Below are 26,608 nucleotides of genomic sequence, written 5' to 3' on the forward strand. Positions count from 1 at the left end.
GACAGCTGGGCGGGATGAGCTCTCTCTTCTCTACCCTTGACTCCTCCTGCCGCCGCCTCTGGACCTCCCCACACAGCGCCCCAGACTTTTCCAACTAGAGGAGGTTTAGGACTCACCTAGGCCAGTCCCTTCACGGGACTCCAGAGGAAACTGAGGCCCGGAGAGAGACCCCACAGCCGGGGAGAAGCAGGGCCAGGCTGAGGGCCTAAGCCAGATGTGGGTTTTAGTCCTGGCCTTGGTCGTTACTAAGTAGCCATGGACCAGTGTCTTTGAAAAGCACAGTACCTGAGATAATAATTCCTAGTCCCTGGCTCCTGTGAGGCTCTAAGGCATCAAACCATTTAGCAGGGAACCTGCCTCAGAGAGACCAGTGAGTGGAGATAATGGTTACGTGCCCTCCCCATCCCCTACCTGTCCCCCTATGTGCCTGGGGACCCTGTGGGCCTTGACTCAAGGTACAGAGGAGGATACTTATGGAGCAAATCCAGCCCCCCAGTCACCCCAGCAAACGTGAGCTCAGCTCACACCCACTAAGGTCTGCTCTGTGCTGCCACGCCCTGGGCCCCGCTCAGCTGGATGGACCAGTGTCCTGAGGCGCTCCCAGGCCAGTGGCCAGAGTGAGTGGTGTGGACACAGACCAATGGTGAAAGTTACTCTTCACAAATACAATGGCCGGTGGGTACAAGGACTTACCAGGACCAGGAATCCTACAAAGCGCATAACCAACACCAGCCCTATGCAATAGGTACTGTGGTGATGCCTATTTTACAGATGAGAGAACTGAGGCCAGAGAAAAAAAAAAAAAAAGAGGAGGGGGGATGAGGTTAGAGAGGTCAGAGATGAGACAAGAAGCCCAGGCCTCAGCACAAGGCACCCTGGAAAGGCCAGGGGGAGAGGCCACCAGCGGATGCGTCTCTGAGATCCTCCCCACCTTCAAATCAAGCCCCTCTGCTCTGGCCAGGAGTTGGATCCCATTAGGAATGAGCTTGGCTTTGCCTCATCCTGCTCTTTGAAGCACACTACAGTAGATGTGTGATAAAGCCAGTAGAGTTCAGTGCTCATAGATGAACTCGATGAGCTCCTCCCCCCTCCCCGGCCCTCCCCTCTCCCCGGCTCCTCCCCTCTCCCCGGCTCCTCCCCCCTCCCCCGCTCCTCCTCTCTCCCCAGCTCCTACCCCTCCCCAGCTCCTACCCCCTCCCCAGCTCCTCCCCTCCCCTCCCCAGCTCCTCCCCTCCCCGTCCCTCTTGCTGCCCCTGGAAATTGCTTTATGAGAGAGGAAGCTAGCGGCCAGAATGATTTACTTGCCCTCTGACTCAGGGAATCAATCCTAAAATGCTGATAGGTCAGGAAAGATTCTGGCTGTAGTGCCTCCTGGGAAATCTCCTGCTGGAAGGAAGGGCTCTGAACTGGGGGCCTGGGGGCGCTGGGGGCTCTCCTGGGAAGTGGGCAGGAGTGTCCCCACCCAAGTACTTCTGTTCTCACGAGCACCAGTGTCACCCTTGCTGTAAGGGGAGGCCCAGGAAGCTAGCCCCTGCCTAAGGGAGCATTGCCTGGGAGCAGAGGGCCTGAAACCTGGAAGCCAGGTGCCCCAGGTGCTGGGTGGAGGAGGGGGGTGGCGGAGAACAGGGAACAGTCCTGCTGGAAGGGACAGAGGTTTTCCAGGATTGAGGAAGAAGATTGAGATCAACCCAGCACTTCCAAGCTCCACCCCCTTGTTCTCAGAGGCTTGGGGGATGGGGAAGATTTATAAGGTAGCTGGAACTTGAACCTGAACTTGAGTAAGAAGAATCAGAGCTGAGTGTCATGGTCACTGGCCAGATCTCAAATGTGCTTGACCCCTTGCCAGGGCCTCCCCAAGCTTCCGCAGGCTTCTGGGGGCTTCTTTCATAAAGCTACGAATGTGGCACCTGGTGAAATTGCCCATGTGTGTAACACATACCTCTGGGAGACATTGAAAACATCGCCCAAATAGCCAGCTTTGCTGCTGTTTAAAATGGATTCGTGTTCCACCCCATAGATTTCATCTCTGCGGAAATGGCACCTATCATGGGCCTGAACACTCTATTCACTCTATTGCCACATAAACTACACCGCCCCGGCAGGGCCGAGGCGGTCACACGCGGTGGCCGCAGACGGACTGCTGGACCTGCAGCTTCTAGTCAGCAAAGCCCAGGCGTGGGGAGGGTCCATCTGAGACTGGCGACCTAGGAGGCCAATCAGAAGACTGGGAAATCCATAAGCAGCCAATCAGGGTACAAGGAGAAAGTTGGGCCTCTTGTGGGGGAAGGTAGCGTGGGGATTTGAGGTCCTTTGATTCAGTCAGCGCATAGAGCCGGAGAACCTCCGGAGAATTCTTTCTTTGCCGGGTCTGGGAGAAGCAGGACTGAAGTTCTCCAGCTCCCCTGCGCCTTGGCCTCACAGTCAGGAGTAATTGGCTAAGCACCCACTTACGCTCCAAATCCTGAGTTCACATAACACTATTACGAAGAGGGTCTTGTCCCGGATTTACAGTCGAGCAGACTGATGCTTAGCAAAATAAACTGAATTTGCATTAAAATCTCCTAGAAGGCTTAGATCCCAACTGCCCCCCACAGCCCCTCGCTCCCCAGTTTTCTGATTCAGCAGGTCTGAAATTGGGCTCAAGAGTTTACATTTCTAACAAAGCTCTGAAGGTGCTGGCCTGGGGAACACACCTTGAGAACTGCTAGGTTAAAGGCCATTGTGCAAGATAACATGAGCATGCAAATTCAGGTTCAATACCAAGACCAGTAGCCTGGGCCTCCCCATTATGTGTGTGTGTGTGTGTGTGTGTGTGTGTGTGTGTGTGTGCGCGCGCGCGCGCGCGCGCACACACACACACACACACAGGCAGGAGTAAGATTTTATTTCTCCATCAGCAGTAACCCGAGTTGCTCCCGCTCTGCCCCCACCTCTGGCACTCCCCGCTCCCCTAGAGCAGCCAGCCAGAGCCTCCACTTGGGGCTGTTAATTTTATCTTCCACCACTTCGAAAGCATAACAGCTGGCAGGGGAGGGGCGAGGCAGGTGAACCAGGCTGCCAGCCAGTTCTGCGCAGAGGGGAAGACCGGGCGGATGGGTTGTGCCCCCCGCAGCCGTTGAGCACTCTTGTGACCCCGCTCCCATCTCCAGGCAGGGAGGGTCTGGGCGGCATCCACTGACTCTAGCAATGACCTGGACCCCAGACTCCCACCCCTCGCCTGTGCATCACCACACGCTCTCCCACCTGCTTGCAAGGTGGGGGGTTGTGACTTGGCTCAGCGGCTGCCACATAAAAGAGCCCCACTGCAGCTTATATAAGTACAGACGCTGTGTTTATCTCTCCTGCCACTGATGGCGGCTCCATTTGGGGGATTTTTATCATTTTTTTTTTCCCCATGGCTGCCATTACTCCTCAGTTCAATATTTAATTTTCCCATAAACCAAAGAGTTGTGCTTTTTCCTTCTCTTTTTCTTGCTGGTGAGATCTTGTTTCCTCTGGCTTCTGCTGGGAGAGAGGGGCCTGGGCCCGGCTGAGGCCTCAGCCCTTCCCAGCTGAGCAGGGATGGGAGGGCAGGACCCTTAAGTCTCTCCTCCCGGCCCATTCATTTGACAGATGTTGACTGAGCAAATCCTCATGTGTCAGGCCCTTGGGTTGCAGCAGTAGACGGAAGAGTTTCTGTCCTTGGGGTGCTGACATTCTAGTCGGGGGTATGGGGGCGGGGGAGACAAGTAGGTGAACCAATATATGAAATAACTATACATTATGAAGAAATAACAAAGTGCTATGAAGAGTTCCTGTCGTGGCCCAGCGGAAACAAATCCGACTAGGAACCATGAGGTTGCGGGTTCAATTCCTGGCCTCGCTCAGTAGGTTGCAGATAGGGTGTTGCCGTGAGCTGGGGTGTAGGTCGCAGACAAGGCTCAGATCCTATGTTGCTGTGGCTATGGTGTAGGCCGGCGGCTACAGCTCCAATTCAACCCCTAGCCTGGGAACCTGCATATGCCGCAGGTGCGGCCCTAAAAAAAAGACAAAAGACAAAAAACCAAAACAAAACAAAAAGTGCAATGAAAGAGAATAGAGGGGACCCTAGCTTAGATCAAAAGGTGACATTTGAGCTGCGACTTGAAAGATAAGCAAGACCCAGCCTTGCAAAAAAAGCGAAGTGAAGGACTTCAGGCAATGAAAGCAGCAGATGCAAAGGCCCTGGGGCTGAAAGGAGCTTAGGATGTTTATAGACCAAAAAAAGAAATTCTCAGTGTGTTTGGAGCACGGTGTTGGGAGAGGGTCAAGACATGGCTGGAGGTGGGGGCAGGACCCACAGTGCTGCAGGTCTCGTGGGATTCCTTCCACAAAACAGCCTGTGTGCTTGCCTGCATTAGGAGAAGTGAAGGAAGGAAGAAAGCACACAGGAATCGAAATTGGATCCCTGCGTGGCAGGCTTGCCCTAGCTCTGAGGTTGGGTTAAAGAAAGACAAAGCCCCCTTCAGTGAGCACGTAGCCTACTGGAGAAGTTGACGTGGGTCCAGGACAGAATAACAAGCACTCGGGAGTATGACAAGAACAGGATGCTCCAGGAATCCAGAGCCTAGGCCCTGGCAAAGTCCTGGAAGGCTGCCTGGAGGAGGCAACAGCCCTGAAAGATGAAGCAGATTAACGAGCAGAAGGACGAGGAAAGAAAGAAGGAAGGGAGGGAGGAAGAAAGACAGAAAGGAAGAAAGGAAAAGAAAGAAATTAAAAGAGGGAACAGGGAGGGCCATTTATATTCATGAACACTTTGATACTGACGGTGGTTTTCTTGCTTGTTTTTAATACGGTGTAATTACGAGGAACTGATTGAAAAGGAAGGCAGTCAATAGAGCAGACATGCTGAGAGGAAAGAATGGATTTTTGCAAATAATATAATTTTGAACTTGTCTTTCCCCTCCCTACTCCTCCTCAAAACCTAATTGATTACCGCCCCAGATGATAAATGACACCCAGAGCAGGAGTGTGCTAAGACCAATTCCGCGCGGTACCCAGGAATCTTCCTTCCTCCAGACAATGGCCGCTGCTGGGAGGGAGAAGAAATTCCCCTCTGTGTCCCCCCACCCCCCGGCTCAGGGAGAGGTGTGACCAATCCAAGAGGTAATAAAAATCATCCCTTTCGGTTTGCACAGATCTTCGCCATCCTTGTCCAGATTCTCCTTAACTTCTTCTCTCAAAATCTTGGAAGCTAAAAGATATTGGCAGGATATGTTTTACTAAACCCATTTTTTTTTTTTTCGATGAAAAGACTGATGCCCATTCGGGTCCATTGATTTGCCCAAGGTCCCGTGGATGTTGGTACCAGAGCCTGGGGTGGAACCTTGGTCTGACTCTATTGGAGCTGGTTCCCTGGAAAGATTTGCTGGGGGCGGGGGGAAGGGGCAGGAGCTCAAGGTGGGGAGAGAATTAAACTTGAGTAGATACAGTTAGACACTGGAGAGCTGGGGTTTATATAAGAACAGGTCTGTGTTCCCAGACTGCAAAGGCCGCAGGATGATTTACAGAGCTAAGAGCCATCACATTATCTGCAAAGTGAGTTACGATGACCAAAGTTCTGCTTTCAAGAGAAAGACAGGCAATATTTCAGAGTTAATTTCATAAAACCGATCGCCCGACCCGTGCTTCGCTGTGTCGATGTTAACTGTGAAGTTTAAAATCGCTTCGACTCCTGCCTCCCCTGATGGCCTGGAGCTGGGGAGTGCATGGTGTGCGGCCATGTGGAGGCAAAGCTGCTGCCTGGATGATGCTGGGGAAAATCAGTCAAAGAAACTTCTAGCAGCACTTTTTCCCACTTAAGGCAAAGTCAAAAATAAACTGGGTGGTCCACTGGCTTGACTTAGGGGCTGTGGGTTCAGGCTAATTCTATGGCGATGGCCTCTGTTTGACCATGATGGTGAACTCGTAGAACTGGGGGGCTCTTTTGATTGCACGGGGTGGGGGTTACACAAGTGCCGCAGTGTGTCCACAAGCGGTTTGTAGGTTCTGAAGCTCTGCCCGTGTCTAGGTTCTTGCTGCTACGACTCCTGCTGTTTCTCCCTTGCCCAGGCTGAATGTGCCTGCTCAGTGTCTCTGGGGAGAAGCATTTCAGGTGCCGGGTACGCACCGCACCCGCAGGAGGGCATTGAAGTAGCACGGACATCCCTGAAGACACTTTCTCAGAGTCCACAGGAGTAAGGCACTAATGGTGGGTGCATTGGACACTGTTGCCAGAGAGTAGGGGAGAAACTGGCCCTCGGGGGCTTTGCCATCATAGGCCAGCTGGATCACAGCCAGGTGGACTTGCTTTGTGCTGCTCATTCTGTAGCCCAACTTTGAATCTGGGATTATTCTTGTCCAGAAACTTTCTGCCTGTGACTGCAGCGGGCCATCTGCCTTTGATTGTGTACTGCTCCAGGGGCCGCGGGATCGATCCCAGGCATAGACCCATAGGGGGCTGCTTGCTTTGACCTTGGTTGGAGATTGCAGCAGGGAAGGGGGTGATGAGAATGGAGGTGGGGGTTGGGGCTGGAGGAGGGATGGGATGGACACAGACATGAGGATTGAGTTGGGGACGGGGCTAGAGATGGGGCAGTGGTGGGGTGGGGGTCGGAATGGAAGTGGGGATAGGATTGGGAAAGGGAATGGGGGTGGAGGTGAGAATCGAGGTGGAGAAGGAACAAGGATGGAGGTGGGGGAATGGGTCTGGAAAAAGAAATGGAGATGGAGAGGGTGTCGGGGGTGGGGATGTAGTCAGGGAAGACTAAGGTTCTAGACCATGAGCGTAGGAAGCATCAGTTTTGGGGGGCAGAGTGCTGTTCATAGTCCATGGATGGGAAGGGAGGAGGACCAGGGAGGGGATGAGAGTGACATGTGGAGTGAAGCATCCTTAGGCAGCCAAGAACCCCCAGGTGTAGACAGCTCCCTGGCTGTGTGTACTCGGAACCCTCCACTGGGTGACAGGAGGTGAGAGGCAGAGTGACATTTTCCTAGGACACAGTGACTGAGGAATAGGTTGATGGAGAGTGTGGGAAGCCTGGGCGGGTCCGCACTGATATTAGCAGCTCTGCTGTGTCATCGTCCATTCGACTGAAATCTGTAATTGTCTTATGAGCTTGATTAACTGTATATATTGCTAACACCTGCTCAGAAATATAACGAGGGACAGGAACACAGCTCCCAATCAGGGTTTGTGTGGGTGGTGTACATGACTTGCGTGCAGATATCCAGAATGGGGATGTGTGAGTGTGTGTGTGTTGGGGGGCAGAGGGGGAGCCCCCGTCCTGTGCTAAGAACCCTGGCCAGGACGTGGAAGACCTGAGAGCCAGTCTAGATACTGCAACTGACTGATGGTGAGACTCTAGGCAAATCTCTCTGACCTCAGTTTGCTTACCTGTAAAATGGGAGGTCTAGACTGGCTCTCTCCAATAGAAATAGACACATTTTGCTTTTTAGGGACGCACCTGCAGCATATGGAAGTTCCCAGGCTAGGGGTCAAATTGGAGCTAGAGCTGCAGGTCTATACCACAGCTCGCGGCAACGCAGGATCCTTTAACCCACTGAGTGAGGCCAGGCATCGAACCTACATCCTCATGGATACTAGTCGGGTTCATTACCCCTGAGCCACAATGGGAACTCCCAGTATATATATTAATTTTAAATTATCTAAGGACCATATTAAGAAAAGGCTTTAAAAAGGTGAAAGGAATTGGGATAATATATTTATTAAATCCAATATATCCTGCATATTATTTCATAATATCAAAATATTAGTGATATATTTAACATTCTTTTTGAAAATGGTCTTCCAAGTTCAGTGTGTTACCCTTACAGCACATGAACTCAAGCATATTTCAAGTGTTTCCTCGCCACATGAAGTGAGCAGCTACTGCATGGGATAGCACAGGCCCAGGGTCTCCCCACTAAACTGTTGATGCCCCAAAATCAGCGACAATGTTTTTTGGTTTTGGTTTTGGTTTTTTTGTCTTTTCTGGGGCCGCACTCATGGCATATGGAGGTTCCCAAGCTAGGGGGTCTAATCAGAGCTGTAGCTGCCAGCCTACACCACAGCCACAGCAACGCAGGATCTGAGCCGCGTCTGTGACCTACACTGCAGCTCATGGCAATGCCGGATCCTTAACCCACTGAGCGAGGCCAGGGATTGAACCCGAAACCTCATGATTCCTAGTCAGATTCATTAACCACTGCGCCACGACGGGAACTCCCCAGCAACAATGTGTGATCCTCTCTGACAGTAGCCAAGAGCCTTAAAGTAAGAATGTTAATAAATTCTGCTGATAAATGCCTCTGACATGCAGTGGGTGCATTTTCAAAACTCTTTCAGGTACTGCTTAATTGAATGAATCCTCATAGTTCCCTGTAATTCCACTTGGCAGATGAAGAAACTGAGGTTCAGAGAGGTTAAATATCTTGCCCAAGGCCACATAGCTGGTAAGCGCTACAAGCTGGTCTTTGAACTCTGGGTAGTGTGATTTAGAGCCCAAGCTCTTAAAATTGCCCTATACTATCTCCCTTATAAGAGTGATACAAATAACAGTAATTAAAATTGCTAAAATGTATTTCAAGCATACGATGTGCAAGGCATCTCGTAAGCGTTATCTCATTTATTCCTCAAACCTATGAGGAAGGTTCTAGGTGTCTAATTCCTATTCACTTGGTGAAAGTAAGAAAGAAGGAATGAGTGATTTTAAAGAGGCCCCCTGCCTCATTCTGAGCATCTAGGATTCATCCCTACATATAAGCCACCATGAGCGATGCCGGAGAATTATGCTCAGCTCTAATTGGCATGGTCCTTTGATGCTTGGAGCCACCAAGTTAAGTAGAGCCACCTACAGGGACCATTCCCCCAGGGATCTGAATTACAAGGTATCCATGGGAGTTGAGATGCATCAGGTAAATGAGCATTCACAGCAGCTAAAACGTGCACTTGGCGCTGAAGGTGCCAGTAGATATAAATTCCTTTCTTCTTCCCAATGACGGAGGTGGTGCAGCTTCATATCGGAGTTTGAACCCTGGAGTCAGGGCGCTCAAGTTCAAATCCAGACTCCATGAACCCTGGAGAGTCACTTCATCTCTTAAGTTTCCCCATCTGTCCAACGGGAATAAAGAAACCCTTTTTGTAACTTCATAGTGAGGATTAAATGAATTAATACACGTTACGGGCTTCGAACAGCTCCTGGCTCCTAACCGTTGGCCATCGTTGGTTCTTGCTGTGGGATCGCGGCTTTTGGTGAGTTCTAGAAATGTTAGATTGCAGACTCTGCAACTTGCGAGTAATTGAAGTGTTCTGGTGTATTTTCCCCTCTCAGAGTCCCTACCCCACTTACCATCTGTTTCCCACCATCTCACACTTAATTACCATTCTCTGTCTATTGTTCTCCCATTGTCTTCTGTTTGTTCTGCTTCCCTTTACAACAGCACATGATGGCTGCCTGAATGAATGAATGGCTCCTACCTGGCTTCCTTTCCCTAGACCTTAAAATAGAGTTGCCAGGCGTCTGTCACCCCCGCCAGACTCTGGGTTTCTCGAGGCGCTGTATCCGTTTCATCACTGGGCGCCTACGGCGAGCACCTGGCACCACGCCGGCACCTAGTAGGTGTCGGGAAATGTTTGCTGAATTTAATTAAACTTAACTGGAGTGAAAACCCCTTACAGGAAGGAAAGGCCCACCCCGCTGCATTTTCTCTGCATCCCGCACTGCCCTTGATTCAAGGCTACAGAAGCCAGAACTGATCCCTTTCCAAAGCGAAATTCTAAGATTCTGGGTCCTGTCTTGCTGATGACAAGGCCGTTGGGGAAGTAACAGCAGAAAGTATAAGATGAGCAAATTCCCAGCACATGCTGTCTTTTCACATTGATCAGCTGCTTCATCCTTCATATCTGTCTGCCAAGGATTTGTCCTATTTAGCAAATCGGGAAACTGAGGCTCACGGTTTTGGTAACTTGCCCAAGGACACGGAGGTGGTGGGGATCTTGCTGGGACCTGGATCCAGGAGTCCCCGATGGCTCCACGTGTGACCTCAGAATACCCCACAGTGCCTGGGAGCACCTGCTTTGGCAAACCAGCCAGTGGTGGGCGGTGAGGAGAGCAGAGATGGGAGCTGGTAGGAGACAGGACGAACCGAAATAAGCCAATTTGGGGTGGTGGGGTGGGAGGAAAGAGGGAAAACTCCTGGTTCTAAATACCTCTCCAAGTCATCCACTTCCCTCACTCTGCCCTCATCATGGTCTACCCCCCCCACCCTCCGCTTAAATAGCACCTCGTGTTTCCGTCTCCTCCAAATGCAACTCAGACCATGTCACTGCTCTTGCTTGAAGCCTTCAGTGGCTTCCTACTGCTCTCAGGACAAAGAAGAAAAACTCACAACCAGTGGTGGGCTGGTAAACCCACTCTCTGGGGGCTGGGGCGGGGGCAGGGGGAGAAAACAAACCAAAAAAGACCCGATTTGCTGTGGCAGCTGATTTCACTGGTGTAGAGCCACCCGCTGTGGCCTGTTTCAATCTAGCAGTCATTTAAGAACTAGTTCACATAATTCCAGGAATCAGCTCTCAGGAGTTGGTAGCGACCAGCCCCAGCACACCACTGCAAGTGGGGATCCACCATCTGTGCCCTGCACAGCTCCCCAGCCCCACCAGGCACCACGTCCCTCCCTCCTTGCCCTCCCACCACATAGCCTGCCTCCCATCCCCCTGCCCTGAGCTAACTGTCACGAGGCCTTTGCATATGCTGTTCCCTTCACCTGCCACACGTGTCCTCTCTCTACCATTCCTTCCACAGGTCATGGCACAGGGTCACTTCCTCAGGCCTGAGCAGGTCCCTTTACACTCTGTTGTACCTCCTTGTATCTGATGCGCCTAGCACAGGTGGCTGTGTGATCTCTTGACTCATGCCCACCTTCCCCACCAGGCTGTAAGCCCCCAGCAGGGTCCTTGTCCGTATGCCCAGCAGGGACATCATTCTCACCATAGTTAATGCCAGTGTCATCCCCTGGAATTGTGCAACATCTGTCCCCCACCCCAGCACCCAGCGTGGGACCTGGCCCATCCTAAGTCATCAGTGAACTCTTCCTGAACCTTCCAGTTAAGGCTTTGTCTTCCTGCGTTTCCCTTTTGGGCAGCTCCCCCCACCTCCATCGAAGTGGTGGCCGCTAACACGCCAGCCCCCTTCAGCCGCTACCAAGCCCAGAACTTCACGCTCGTCTGCATTGTGTCAGGAGGAAAACCAGCACCTATGGTAAGTACCCTGAAATCATCCATCCTCGTCCCTACTGGGCCCCATCCTTTGTGACTTGTGCCGCTGCCCGTGTCACCACAGTGCTCACTCTGCAGAAGGAAGAATAGAGGGTGCGGTCTGCAGATGTTAGCTCTGCTCCGTCTGCCTTCATCTGACCCTGTTCTCATCTCTGATCTGCCCAGGTGTCCGTGTCTCTCTTGCTCCCAGCCCCCCTAGTGCTGAGAACCCTCGCTTCTCCTGGACCCCAGAACCCTACAGCTGCTCAGTGGGGGTGGTGTTCAGAGGAGCCCAGCATCCTGCATCTGGTTATTGAACAGGATGGAGACCGATGAGGCCCAGAGAAGGAAAGGGACACGGAGAGAGTCACCCAGTGTTCTTGACAGAGCTGGGGCTCAAGGTCATGTCCTCTGGCTCCAAGTCCACTGCGGAGGAGAGAAGGAAGAACAGAGGGAAGGCAGGAGGAGGAAAAAGGGGAGTCCTTGTTTTGGCCAGTTCCTTATTAGACCCACTCTGACCCTTTGAGGTCATCAGCCCAGCTCACGAGTCATCGTTCTGGCTTCAGGGGGCTGGAGTAGGATGCGAGAGCATCTAGGGAGCTGGGTTCTAGTCTCCTGATGTCACATGTGCTGAATGACTCTAAGCAGGAAGACCTCCCCTCTGCTTCTCGGGTTCTTTAAGGAAGGTTAGGCATGGACAGTATTACAGTTTTTCAGTTTTTTTGAGAAGCAGCAAGACCCGTTTGCTCTAAATGAAATACACAGAAGCTCCATGTAAAAAACATTCAAAAGTGAAGGAAGAGTGAGTTGCCCTAGTGGGTCCCTGGGGCTCCTCTGCGGAACCCTTAGGGTTCCCTGAACACATATTGAGAACGTATGGGCTACAAGCGCCCGAGGCCCCTTCCAGTTTTGACCCTATGAGTTTCATACATCACGAGCATCAGTGAGGGGTGGAGCAGCTGAAGCCGTGGGCAAGGGGATCGAAGTTCATGGTGGAGACCTTTGCTCCTTCCAGACCCTGAGTGTCTCGCAGGCGTGGTCCAGTGGGACCCTTCCAGGACAAGGCGGGAGAAACAGGTGTGAAAAGAATGAAGCCAGGGCAGTAAACAGGTGCTCAGAGGACAGGGGGACAGTAGGCAGGTGTGAGGAGACAAGCCTTTGCTGAGGTGCATATGCCTCCACCTGCACCTTCCAGTCCCAAGGAGACAGACCACAAAGTGGCTTAAAAGCCAGCAGCTGGTAAGAGTAGCCCATGGTCCTGAGGTTTCCTCTTTGGAGCCTGTAAAGAAGTCTGGCCTCCCTATAATTAAGCTGATCTTTTCCCCCAAAGAAAAACTCCTTTTCTGCAGGGCACAAAAAACGTTTCCTCACAGCCCTGGGGATGCAGAAAGACACCCCCCTCCCCAGCCCACCTGCTCCTGCCATTTAAGACATGGCAGTACCATATTCAAAGAGTTAAATTTTAAATATATGTCATACATATATATATAGACACACATATTAAAGACATATATCTAAGAGATCCTTATCTCCCCGCATTCCAGGCACTTACATTTACCTTGGACGTCAGAACTTGAAAGAATTCTTTGATATAAATTACAAACCTGCTTTTGAAGCACTTTTCAAAAAAAAAAAAAAAAGAAAGAAAGAAAGAAAAGAAAGAAAAACCCCAAAGCAGGTTATTATGTGCATAAGAGATTCTTCGTTGGAGCTATTAACTCTGACAGATTTTGCGCATCCTGCATTTCATTCGCCCCTCCCCCACTCCTCCCCCTCCTTCCGCGCCCGGCCCGCCGTTGTCCCCAGAGCTGCTTTCTGGCCTCCTCTCTCCCTGTCTCCCATCGATTCATTTATCTGATTTATTTTAAACACACACACACACACCCAATTCCCACAGGCCTCTGGATGAATGTACCAAAATAAAAAGACAGCAAATTAAATTAAATGCCACCTCTCAAAACTTGAATTCCCTATTAGCAGAGAAAGCAAGGAGATGCTGGCTTTTGCCTCGGCCCACACCCAGCTCCCTCCCACACACACACCTGTTTCCTGCCTTCCTCGCCAAAACCTCCAAACCTCCAAACCTCCAAGATGCGCCTACACACAAATCCTTTTCTCCTCCTTCCGATGTCTCATTTACTCCCCAGTGCCCCCCACCTGCTCTCTCACCCACCTGCTCTCCCTAGGCAGGCATGGACCACCCGCTTGGAACCCCGGGGGGTCCTCTGCCAGGGTGGTGTCCAGGGTCCCTTTTCTGCACACTTTTCTAAGCATCCAACAGCCCCATGAGGCACGTGTTCTGATTCCCTTTTCAAATAAGGAAATTGAGGCTCAAAGGGGCTCACCAACTGGTAATGACGGAGATGGGGTCAGCCTTGGCCACCAGAGCCTGTGTCCCCATTGAACTGAGCTGACTCAGAGCGCTGGGGCAGGGGGTGGGGTGGGGGAGCTGGGAGGAGGGAAAGGGACAGAGAGGGGTCCACCTGGAAGGCTACCAGGAGGAGGAAGCTCCCAAAGAACTGGTCTCCTGTGGCCAGTTCCTCTGGGAGCCCATTGGGAGTTCCGGCCAGTGGCACAACATTTTTTCCCACACCCTTCTTGCAATTTCAGGTTTATTTCAAACGCGATGGGGAACCGATCGATGCGGTGCCCCTGTCGGAGCCCCCTGCTGCCAGCTCCGGCCCCCTCCAGGACAGTAGGCCCTTCCGCGGCCTCTTGCACCGTGATCTGGACGACACCAAGATGCAGAGGTCGCTGTCTCTGCTGGACGCTGAGAACCGGGGTGGGCGTCCCTACACGGAGCGCCCCTCCCGCGGCCTGACCCCAGACCCCAGCATCCTCCTCCAGCCAACCACTGAGAACATCCCCGAGACGGTGGTGAGCCGCGAGTTCCCCCGCTGGGTCCACAGCTCCGAGCCCGTCTACTTCCTGCGGCACAGCCACACCCCGGGCAGCGACGGCACGGTGGAGGTGCGCGCCCTGCTCACCTGGACGCTCAATCCGCAGATCGACAACGAGGCCCTCTTCAGCTGTGAGGTCAAGCACCCAGCACTGTCGATGCCCATGCAGGCAGAGGTCACGCTGGGTGAGGCTCGGTGGAAGCCACTCTGCAGGCCCCCTGCGGAGCCGGGTGGTGGGGAGCATTGGCACAGGGGGAACGGCTGGCCACCGCGGAGATGGGGCGGAGGCGGAGGGGTCGGGCACAGAGGTGGGAACCGGCGCTTAGGGAGGTTCGCTGAGCTGGGTTGGAGAACGTGGCAGGTTAGCAGGAGATCAGGGGAGTTTGGTCCAGTCGGATGAAGAATATGGAAGTCACAGAAGTTCTCTGGATCCGTGTTAGAAACGGGAGGTTTACCAGGTTGAAAATGGAAGAGTCGGAGTTCCCACTGTAGCTCAGTGGGTTAAGAACCTGATTAGTACCCATGAGGATGCAGATTCGATCCCTGGCCTGGCTCAGCGGTTTAAGGACCTGGTGTTGCTGTCAGTGTGGGTTGCAGACACAGCTCAGAACCCGTGTGGCTGTGGCCGTGGCCGTGGCTGTGGCCGGCCGCTGCAGCTCCGGTTCCACCCCCTGGTATGTGAACTTCGATATGCCACAGGTGCAGCCCTCCAAAAAGAAAGGAAGAGTCACAGGGAAGTTTGCTGGGTGAGACCCACAAGAGTTGGGTCTCTTCAGGGAGCATTGCTGAGTCAGGTCACGTGGACAGACTAGGGAAGGGAGCATAGGAGGTGAGGAGGAGGTTTTCAGGGTCAAAGAAGAGACCCATGAGCCCAGGGGACAGTTCCTAGGTATGGGTCATGAACATGGCAGGTGGGAAGCTTGCCAGATCAGGCTCAGGAAAGGTTACGGGTTAATAAAGGTTACAGGAAGCTTTGCCAGCTCTGGGTAGGAAACATGATAGGATGCGAGAGCATACTGCTCTGGCTTTACACTTTTTTTTTTTTTTTTGTCTTTTTGCTATTTCTTTGGGCTGCTCCCCTCGGCATATGGAGATTCCCAGGCTAGGGGTCTAATCGGAGCTGTAGCCACCGGCCTACGCCAGAGCCACAGCAACTCGGGATCCGAGCCGCGTCTGCAACCTACACCACAGCTCACGGCAACGCCAGATCCTTAACCCACTGAGCAAGGGCAGGGACTGAACCCGCAACCTCATGGTTCCTAGTCGGATTTGTTAACCACTGCGCCACGACGGGAACTCCTGGCTTTACACTTTTAAGCACAATGGAAACCCTGTCCTCTGTGAGCATGTGGAACGTGTATACAACCAGGAAACTGGACACCCAGAGCCAGCTTAGCCTGAAGCCCAATCCCAGTCTGATGCCTGCTCCCTCTTCCCACAGGGCACCAACTCTGGATGTCCCCAGGGCAGTTTCCTACCATCTGATTTATTTCCCTTATTTGTCTCCCCCCAGCTGAGCAGAGGCAGGGAGAAGGGACACGTAGAAAATTCGCTGCCGGAAATAGGAGACTCTTCTAGTCAGGGTTTGTACTGACCAGGAGGGAGGTGGGGAGGGCGGGCAAATGGGCACATTGACCCTGCCCACAACCCTCTGGACCTTCATCTGCAGCTCCTAGCAGCTCAACCCAGAGTCCAAGATGCTGGGCTGGTCTTGGGCTTAACATTGACTGAATATCTGCTATACACCACGGACCTCTGCTTTCCTCACAGTAGCCCAGATGCCTGGGCTGATCACCTCCATCTCCTGCAGGAGTGAAGGGCTCCGTGGAAGCATCCACAGCCCCCATCCCAGGCCCCTGGGACCGAGGACAAAGAACAATGATCTTGCCCTTCGCTGCCAGTCACTGTGCCACCTCAGGGCATCTATTGTCATGGCACCTGCCCCCTGAGTACCGTTTGCTCATCATGCCATAGAAACTGCACCAGCACCCCTTACTGCCAGGCCATGTGCCAGGCGCTGGGACCCTCCCCACCCAGAGTCTGCCCTCTCTCAGCCCTCTCACCTCACCAGAGCACCCCTCCCCCTGACATTTGCCTGGACCCTCCATCCTTCCCAGAATTCCTTCTTGCGTCTGAAGCTCCTTGTCCCTAAGATACAATCAGCTTCCAGGCTGGGAGGCAGAGCAGTCTCCACCCTTCGTCGAGATGCTTTGCCTTTAAAAGCCACCCCCTGCCTCTCTTGCCCAAGCCTCCCCTTCCCAGGGGAGGGCTCCCTGCCCCACACCCACAGAGGATGACAAAGACCAGAGGTGATAAGGGCTTTTGACCAGCTAGTAAGGTGAGCTTGCAACTCAGGTCCCCCAGGGATGGCGAGGGCACTGCCGCTGGCCTGTTCCTCCCCCTTCCTACCCCTCATCACATGCCATATTAAAGCCCTTGCCTGCCCTGTCCCTGATTCCAGATGCTTCCCTTGACTGGAGCCCCCTTGGCATGCCCCCCAGTCCTCCTCATCAGAGCAAGAGAAAGGCCCGCTCACAGGCAGCGGGGAAGTGAGGGACACAGCAGGGCCACTCATGTGATGGGGTCGAATTGGGTGCGGGAGTGAAGAGACCCCCAGGCTGGCCTCCTATCCACCCAGCTGCTGTCACCTGGTGAGATCTTTGGCCTCTTAGGTCTCTAAGCCTCATTTTCTGACCTGTTGAGTTGGGGGAATAAGAGTGACCCCAGAAATGTCTGGAGCCAGGCTCTAGGCAAGATGCTTTCCTCACAAGTTGTCATTGCGGTGACCCTATGCGGCAGCTGAGCTGTGCCATCATTATTCTCACTCTATAAGCGAGGGCTCCCGGGCTTCAAGGAACTCTCCTTAGGTCATCCAGTCAGGTCTGACCCCAGAACCCACGCTCTTAACCCCTGAACTCTACTACCCACCCAGTGGGGCTGTGGTGAGCATGCATGGAGCCAGTGGGTGTAGCCAGTGGAGTGGTGCGTGCTGGCGGGGTCCTGAGCAAGTCCCACAATCAGGGCACCCGGCACACTGGCCATGGCAGTGAGACAGTGGGCTGTGTGAGCTGACCTCCTGGGGCACAGAATCCAATCGTCTGATCAAGACGTTAAAGGTCCAGCCAACCAGGGTTGGGGCTTGGCTCCCTGTCATGGTCCCCCTCCCAGGATGCCCCCTCAACTCAGATGCCACACACACCCGAGAAGAAAGATGCCTGCTGGTCTGAGCACCCATCTCAGTAGATGGCAACTGCATCTTGATCTTCCTGCTGATCAAGCCAGACCCCTTGGAGTCACCCACTTTCCCCCTCTTTTCTCATACCCCACATCCAAGCCATCCTCAAGCCCTGGCAGCTCAGCCTCAGAATATACCCCACATCCACCCCTTCTCATCCTGGTTTCTTCTTTGACCATCTAATCCAAGCACCAGCGATTCATGCTCAATTACTCCAGTAGCCCCCAAACTAGCTTCTCTGCTCCCTCTTACATCCTCTTCTAGTCTCTCTGCTCCCAGGAATGATCAAAAGTATAAATCCAATCATGACACACGCACATCCGCCCACAACCCTACAAAGTTAGACAAACAGATTGATAGAACAAAAGCAAGTCCAAAAACAGACCCATATAAAGTCGGGTGATGTTTGTTCCCACTGGGGCTCAATGGGTTAAAAATCTGACTGCAGATCAGGTTGGTGGAGAGACACAGGTTAGATCCCTCACCCAGGAACTTCAATATACCTCGGGTGCAGCCACTAAAAAAAAAAGAAAAAGAAAAATCAAACAGTACAAAAAAATTAAAAAAAAAAGTAAAATTGTTAAAAAAAAAAAAAAAAAGAGTTCCCATTGTGGCTTGGGCAGAAATGAATCTAAGTAGTATCCATGAGGATGCAGGTTCAATCCCTGGCCTCACTCAGTGGGTTAAGGATCCAGTGTGCTGTGAGCTGTGGTGTATATAGGTCAATGAGATGGCTTGGATCTGGCGTTGCTGTGGCTTTGGTGTAAGTTGGCGGCTACAACTCCGATTTGACCCCTAGCTTGGGAACCTCCATATGCCTCGGGTGCAGCCCTAAAATAGACAAGAAAAAAAAAGTTTGATGATGTTCAACAAAGGTTCCCGGACCGTTCAACGGGGAAAGAGAACTGTTCTTAACATAGGACCTCAGGACTATCGGATACACTTAAGGAAAAAAATGAACCTGATCCCTGTGTTGCACACACGCAAGAATTAATCTGAGCTGAATCACAGACCTCAGAGTAAAACAGCATCATAAAACTTCTAGAGCAAAACATTGGAATATATCTTTGTGACATTGAGGTAGGCAAGGATTTCTTAAGGAGGTCACGAGAAGCACTAAATGCAAATTTGAAAATTGGTGAATTGGACTTAATCAAAATTCAAATCCCCTGCTCCTTAGAAGACACTTTTAAGAAAATGAAATGAGGTGAAATGAAAAAGCAAACTACAGACTGAGGGAAGATACTCTCCGTATGGATCTATGGCAAAGGATTTGAATCCAGAATATGTAAAGAACGACTGCAGATCAATAAGGACAAGACAAGGCAAATTTTTTTAAAGAGAGGATCTACAAATGGCCACTCTGCATGTAAAAAGGGAGATGGGAAATGAAGAGTAAAACGTCAATGAGAGACCATTTTACAACCACCAGAATATGCCTAAAATGGAAAAGAGGGCCAACACCAACTCCGGGGCTGGAGTATACACCGGTATGACTGCTTTGAAAAACAGGTACTTTCTTACCAGGTTAAAAAAAACCCACCCCTCGCTGCTCTAGGACCCGGCAATTTCACTCCCAAGTATTTAACCGAGAGAAATGAAAACATACGTCCACAAAGACCTGAATGTTCACAGCAGCTTCATCCATAGCAATAACAACAACAAAAACTATTTTAAAAAACCCAGGAGTTCCTGTCGTGGCGCAGTGGTTAACGAATCCGACTAGGAACCATGAGGTTGTGGGTTCAGTCCCTGCCCTTGCTCAGTGGGTTAACGATCCGGCGTTGCCGTGAGCTGTGGTGTAGGTTGCAGACGCGGCTCGGATCCCGAGTTGCTGTGGCTCTGGCGTAGGCCGGTGGCTACAGCTCCGATTGGACCCCTAGCCTGGGAACCTCCATATGCCGCGGGCGCGGCCCAAGAAATAGCAAAAAAGACAAAAAAGAAAAAAAAAAAAAAAAAAAAAAAACCCAGGGACTTCCCACTGCAGCTCAGTGGGTTACCAACCAGACTAGTAACGAAGGTTCGATCCCTGGCCTCACTTGGTGGGTTAAGGATCTGGTGTTGCTGTGAGCTGTGGTGTAGGTCCCAGAGGCAGCTTGGATCCCATGTTGCTGTGGCTGTGGGGTAGACTGGAAGCTGTAGCTCCGATTTGACCCCTAGCCTGGGAACTTCCGTGTGCCACGGGTGCAGCTTTAAAAAAAAAAAAAAGAAAAGAAAAAAGAAAAAACAAATGTCCATAATTAGGAAAATGGATGAACAAATTTGTGATATAGTCATGTAGTGAATCCCTTCTCATCAGTTCAGATGAATGAATGAACTTCTAATATACCCACAACATGGACTCAGAAATATTGTGCTGAGTGAAAGTAACCAGACAGCAGAGTAGGCACTGCACAATGCCATTTATATAGACTTCTAGAACATAAAACACACCTCTGGGGATAGAAATCAGAACAGTGTTTACCCATGGAGAGTGGAAATTGACTGGAAGGAAGCATCAGGGGACCTTTGCAATGTTGGGAATATTCTCGAATTTGATGGGGAGTGTGGTCACACAGGTGTTCACATTTATTAAGATTTGCCAAAGTGTGTTCTTAAGAACAGGGCATTTCCCTTCTGTGAGTTGTATCACAATTTAAAAAGATAGGAAAGTCGAAACACAACAACCCACCAGGCGGCCATCACATTTGAAGTGACACCCCCACGGTGCTCATCTTTCATGCTCTCCTCCGCTCCATCTGCTCCAGCCACGGGGTTTTCCTCGCTCTTCCTTGAACACGCTCAGCTTAGGCCCATCTCTGTGACTTTGCGCTGTCCTTTCTTTCTGCCTAGAATAATCTTACCCCGGATACTCTCAACCCCTCCTGCATTCAGATCTCTGCTCCAGTCTTCTACTCAGAGGCTTCTTCCCTGAACACCCTGTCTCAGCCTCCTCTTCCTCCTGGCCCCATCAACTCCTTACCTTGCTTTTATGACACTGCCTTTCTCTCCACCTGCAAGTGTATGATGTATTTTCTTATGGCCTGGATCCTCCACTAGAATTTAAGGGCACAATGGGCAGGGCCTTTACCTGCCCAGTTCACATGGCGCAGGGCTCAGGACAATCTGAACATATGACATAACACACATTTCTTTAATAATCAATTATTTAATGCTTTTCTGGGCTATTGTGAAGGTTAAACCAGACAGTACATACAAAGTGCTGAGCGTAGGGACAGAGTAAGTCATCAGGTAACATAAGCTACTGTTGTTATTCATTATTGTAACCCTAACATCGTCCTGCATAGTGGCCAACAGAGATTAGGTGTGCAATAAAGAACTAAATGGATGGAGCAGATGAATGAATGGGTGGTGAGTGGATTAGTAGGTTTATGGGTAGATGTGCGGATGGATGGATACATGGCTGGATGGATGGATAGATGGATGGATGGATGGATGAATGGGTGGGTGATAGGTGGATGAATGGATGGATGGATGGATGGATGAATGGATGGGTGGGTGGGTGGTTGGATGGATGGATGGGTGGATGGATGGATGGGTGAATGGATGGATGGAAGGATGGATGGATGGACGAGTGGTTGTCCTAGTGAACATCCAGAATTCTTGAGACGGGGCCCCAGAGGAGCTTTTCCATAAGATTTCACCAGGCTATCTTTGCAGCAAAATGCTCAGGAAAGTAAAGACAGCAGTTACGTAATCAGAATCTTTTGCATTCCTCTGAGCAGGTGTGGACCACTTCAGAGTTCACATTTCTGTCTCGTCTTCTCCCTCATTGTCATTTTTCAGAGAAACTCCTCAAATAGTAGGATAGCAGCCTATCCTCCCCATTTACAGGTGAGAAAACCGAGGCCTGACAAGCTGCACTGCCTCATCCAAGTTGTGCAACAGGAGAGTAGAAGGCAGTCCTCAGTGCTGGGTCTCCCAATGCCCACTCTTTCCATATGCCCAGGGGTTGAGAGAGGGACGTCCTAGAGGCTGAGGACCTCCCTTCGAGAACTTTCAGTGATGTGTTCTAGGGCAAGGTGGGGAGGCAGGACGTGACTGCCAGGAGCTGCTGTGGGGTATCAGCGTGTGGTGGAAGGTGAGGGTGATGGCAACTGACCTGTCTTCCCAAAGCATCTCAGTGCAGCAGCGAGGGCAGGATTCAGAGGGGCCCCCGGCCACGAAGTCCTTTACCAGTTGGCAGCTGCCAGGATCAAACTCGGAGGGGTGAGGGCAAAGTGGACCCCTCACCTGCCCACCCTCTGGCCCTCAAGTTCAGCTCCATGCAGGAGCCACTAGGCCTGGCAGCTCAGGGTGGCAAGGGAGGGGTCTGGCTGCCCTCATAGACAAAGGCCTCCAGCTCCCCCGACTCCTTCACCCCCAGGCTCCCAGCTTCCCTCTGAAGACTCAGATCCTGCCTCTACCACTGCTCTCCTCACGGCCAGTTTTATGGCCTGCAAATTGGGTTTCACGGCAACCTAGGTGCACTAAGGTGGGCATGACAGTCCTAGAAGGGGGTCGGGTGCAGGTTAGGCACCTGATCAACGTCAGGTCTCTCCCGTCTGGTTCTGTAGACCCAGGCCTGACTGAAGGGAGTGGACCAGGGCTTTAGAAACCAGGGCCTTTAGGAATCTGACCTAGGAGGGACGTGTCTGTCTGCACGGCTCTGGGACGGGATGCTCTCCCACGCCCCCTGCTGGCTGCATCTGGACAGTGCCGTCCCAGCAGGACAGAGAGCCCACAAAAACCCAGCGCCAGACCACTCTACACAGCGCTTCCCACCTGCAAAAGGACCTTCACAGCACTTGAGAGTTAATTAAAAAAGGCGAGGAACTGACATGACTGCCCTAACCCTTCATTTCCGAATGGGGACAATCAAGGGGTGGAAAGTTTAAATGAAATCGTGGGTAAGAAGCTCACCCAAGGGCCTGGCACTGAGGATGTGCTGGATAAATGTCAGCGCCCAAACCCATCATCTCCCGATATTGCTAACAACTCAGGGTCGTGTGGGCAAGGGTTGCTCTGGCGGTTCCCATTCTGCATTTGGGGAAGGCCTGGCGAAGCGCCTGCTCCAGGGGTGTCTTTTATTGGCAGCCGCAGCTGCAAGCCGCCCTCGACCCTCCGGTTCTCTCCTCTCCTCCAGCAAGCCCGGCTCTTCCTGCTGGTGCATCCCTCCACCCCATGTGGCACTTCAAGATGTCTTGCTCCTGGTTTAATTAATAGCCCTTTGGTTTCGTTCTCTGAGAATGAAACTGACAGTGCCTCGGAGACCACCCACGCCCACTGCTGCTGCGATTCCTGCTCTGAGAGCTCTGAGGAGCTCCGGGAGCAGGCGGGCAGAGGGGGCGATCCCAGGCCATCCCCGGGGCCTGGGGACAAAGCTTTCCTGCTGCTGCTACCCCTGAAAGATGTTCGCAGAGAGTGGTCCCAAGCATGGCAGCCCAATCAAAATCTGGAATTCCCATTGTGGTGCAACGGTTAATGAACCCGACTAGCATCCATGAGGACTGAGGACATGGGTTTGATCCCTGGCCTTGCTCAGTGGGTTAAGGATCCAGTGTTGCCGTGAGCTGTGATGTAGATCACAGATAAGGCTCGGATCCCGTGTTACTGTGGCTGTGGCATAGGCTGGCCGCTGTAGCTCTGATTCGACCCCTAGCCTGGGAACCTCCATATGCCATGGGTGTGGCCCTAAAAAGACAAAAGACAAAAAAAAAAAAAAAAAAAGAAAGAAAGAAAGAAAAGAAGAACAACCCTATGACTTTCCCCTGGCCCAGGAAGCTCTACTGGCCCCTGTGCCCACTTCCCCTGACCTTCTGCCTCAGCACGACGCCCTCCACCTGGAACCCTCCTTGAGAGCTTTATCTCAACTGAAACGTCAGCACTGCCTACTGCTCTGATTTTCTGCTGTGACTCTCCAACAGCGCCTCATCCATGTACTTATTTGTGTATCAAATGTCTCCCTGATGAAAGCGTCAGCTCCCTGTCGGCAGGCGCTTAGTCTCCATCGCCACGGTGTCCCCAGCCCTGCCGCCTGGTTGGCTCAACAATTACTTGTTGAATGAATGAGTGAGTGAGTGAATGGATCTGGCAGAAATAAGCCTGGCCCCAAAGTCATAAAACAGGAGAAACTATCTCTGTGGGTGACCTTGTGGGTGACCTTGGCTAAAACCCTTCGTTAGCGCTGGGCCTCGATTTCTCAGTCTGAAACCTGGGAGGATGGACTCAAAGATCCCAGTGGCTCTTCCAGCCCCATATTCTCTGGTTCCCAGGAGGCAACATCCTTGGGTGTCTTGTCTCTCAAGCTCAGAGGAGTGAAGGGGCTTGGAAGAAGTGATACAAGAGGTGAGGGAGAGAGGCAGGGAGGACACAGGCCCAAGGAAAGAGATGGTTCCCCCCACACTTTGCCACCTTCCACTCACCTCCAACCCAGAGGTGCCAGAAAAACCCTCCTGAGCAGATTAACCTGGTAGAAGGAGCCCTGGAGCCGGAGTGATGAGACCAGGATTTTGATCCCAGCTCTTCTCCACTGTGTGACCTTTGGCAAGTCACCGCCCCTCTCAGTTAACACATCGGTACAATGGGCATGATAATGGCAGAACCGCAGGCACAAGGGTTTAGGGCAGGTGGGAGTTGGGGTGGGTCCTCTGAGCAGTACGTCTGCTGGAGCAGGTTTTTCTCCATCCACAGCTGAGCCATCTCCCGGGAGCCCCTCCCTTGGGCATCCCTGACTCCACCATTCACTGGACCTCTCTGATCTGACCCTCCATCACACCACTTGTGCTGGCCTTTTACCCCCGAGGAGCGTGAACTACACAAGGGCAGGGATTGTGTTCTGCACACCGTTAAATCCCCAGGTCCCAGGCGGGGTCGGGAAATGTGTGTGGGTGAATGCAGGCATGAATGATGGAAGCTGACAGGAACGTTCTCTTCCGTTCCCCCTGCCCCTGCTTTCTTTGCTTAGTCTTCCCTCCCCCGCACAAACACACGCCTCTCTGACTTGGCCTTTCTCCCCCTACAGTTGCCCCCAAAGGACCCAAAATTGTCATGACGCCCAGCAGAGCCCGAGTCGGGGATACAGTGAGGATTCTGGTCCACGGATTTCAGGTCAGCCTCTCTCTGAGCATCTGTGAAGGCGGTGGAAAGTGGTCCAGGGCACCATCAGGGGGCCGGCACCATCAGGCGGCCAGCACCCTGGGGCAGCATGCTCGTCCCTTGACCTCCAGCCCCGGCTCAGCCTCCTAGTCTGTGTTAGGGCAGAATCGGCTTCTGCGGGATGCATGAAGGTTTCTGCTCGCCCATCCAGATCTCCGAGCAGACATGGCATGCGTGGGTCTTAACATTCTCCCCAGCCCTAGCGTCCTTTTCTTCCCGGGTTGCCAGGCAGCCACACCCACCCCATCAGATGAACGTGTGTCCCCATCCTGCTCCAGCAGAATGGTTCCTCTTGTGACCCAACTCTCCCACTTTGACCAACAGAACGAAGTCTTCCCGGAGCCCATGTTCACATGGACGCGGGTTGGAAGCCGCCTTCTGGATGGCAGCGCTGAGTTCGATGGGAAGGAGCTGGTGCTGGAGCGGGTTCCCGCTGAGCTCAACGGCTCCATGTACCGCTGCATGGCCCAGAACCCGCTGGGCTCCACCGACACACACACCCGGCTCATCGTGTTTGGTACACTGCGCCTGGGGATCCGGAGAGCTACTGGGGGTGGGGGGGGGGTCCTGGCTGGAGCTGTCCCAAGGAAGAGGAAGCAGTGGTTAAAACCATAACGGCTTTGGAGCTACAGAGCCCTGGGTTCAAATCCTAGATCCACCACTTAGTAGCTGGGCCATCCTTGGCAAACTGCTTACCCTCCCTGTGGGTCTCCATGTACAGAATGGGGCTGATACCATCCAGCACACAGAGGCTGTGTGGCTGCCCTGAAAGAGTACATGAGACAGCACACAGCAGGGGCTGGGTAGGGGGGCTCCTTTGCTGCGTTCCCAGTGCCGTCCACGCTTTACTTCTCTTTCTGTTCTTCCCAACAGAAAACCCAAATATCCCAAGAGGAACAGAGGACTCCAATGGTAGGTCTCCACTCCTGGAGCTTCTGGCTTCAAAGCTCTGCTCCCCCAAAGAGCCCCTTTGCATGCCCTCGCTCCTCCCTCGCGTCTTATGCAGGTGATGGCCCTCCAGCTGGGCAGAGTCTGGCTCCAAGGGCAGGAGTGGCCCTAAAGCAATTAAGGGGACTCAGCATCCCAAAGAGGCCAGCAGGGATTTCAAGGGACCATGTCTCTCTCAGAGGGCTCAGCTGCCGTGGGCCCAAGAGCATGTGTCCAGTGTTGACCTAGGGGCTGCATTCTGGGGCCCTGGACCATTTATAGGATGATGGGTTTCACACACCCTCCCTGGGCTGCCCCCGACTTGGGCACCATGCTTATGGGACCCTGACCCTCTTTCAGGCCCGCCAGCCCTCTCCTCCCCACACTGAGCCAATCCCACAGTTCCCAGGGGAGGCCCCCCACTCCTAGTCCCCACAGAAGGTCCTGATGGCCACCAGGGAGCCTGACCTCTGCCAGCAGATGGGGGACAGGGGAGGGATCATGCATAGTCAGGTGGGATTTGAACCCAGAGCATCCTAACACTGAAGTCCAGACTCGTGGCCCAGCCCCTTTGAAGCTCCGTGTTCCCCAGGCTCCACAGCCAGCCGTGCCATCAGAAAGTAGGTCAGGGGGGCACAGGCTCTGATGCTGCTCCCTACGCAGGTTCCACATCGGGCCCTGCTGGCGTCCGGCTCACCGTGGTGCTCGCCCTGACAGTGGTCCTGGAGCTGACGTGAAGGCTCAGCCCGCTCCCCCCACTCCCTCCGGCACTGACACCTCTGCGATCGGTTTTCATTTCTTTTCTAAACTATTTCCAGTCTTGTTCTTAGTCTCTTTCTGTCCGTGTCTTGGCTTCTTCGACGGGTTTAATTAAAACAGACCACTTTTCCCCATCTCAGTGTGTGGCTCTATATTTTGTTTTTGTTCTATAGCAGCAACTGGCATAACACCCCCCCCCCTCCGCCACCCTCAGTGGCACACAGCCTTGGGACAGGCACTGAGGGTGGTAACAGAGGACACGGAGGGCATGCTCTTCCCCGGATGAGGGGTGGATCCTTGTCTCACTTGAGTCCAGATGTGGGAAGTAACCAGAGACTCTACTCGGAAAATCCAAGTTCCCACAAGACTAAGTATAATAGTCAGCTCTTGACACAATAA

At 52.6% G+C, this 26,608-nt stretch overlaps 1 protein-coding gene across 1 annotated transcript in view; it reads left to right on the forward strand.

The window, feature by feature from the left end:
• The window catches only part of IGSF21 (immunoglobin superfamily member 21), a 259,059-nt gene extending 232,716 nt beyond the window's left edge, over positions 1–26,343 (forward strand). The window contains exons 5-10 of the mRNA XM_021095457.1: positions 11,140–11,255; positions 13,862–14,336; positions 24,390–24,475; positions 24,848–25,040; positions 25,397–25,435; positions 26,114–26,343. Of these exons, the coding sequence (XP_020951116.1) occupies positions 11,140–11,255; positions 13,862–14,336; positions 24,390–24,475; positions 24,848–25,040; positions 25,397–25,435; positions 26,114–26,187 (983 nt within the window). The 3' untranslated portion in view covers positions 26,188–26,343. The remainder of the gene's footprint in view (positions 1–11,139; positions 11,256–13,861; positions 14,337–24,389; positions 24,476–24,847; positions 25,041–25,396; positions 25,436–26,113) is intronic.

The sequence above is a fragment of the Sus scrofa genome, chromosome 6 (genome assembly GCF_000003025.6).
Source record: "Sus scrofa isolate TJ Tabasco breed Duroc chromosome 6, Sscrofa11.1, whole genome shotgun sequence".
Classification (NCBI taxonomy): Eukaryota; Metazoa; Chordata; class Mammalia; order Artiodactyla; family Suidae; genus Sus; species Sus scrofa.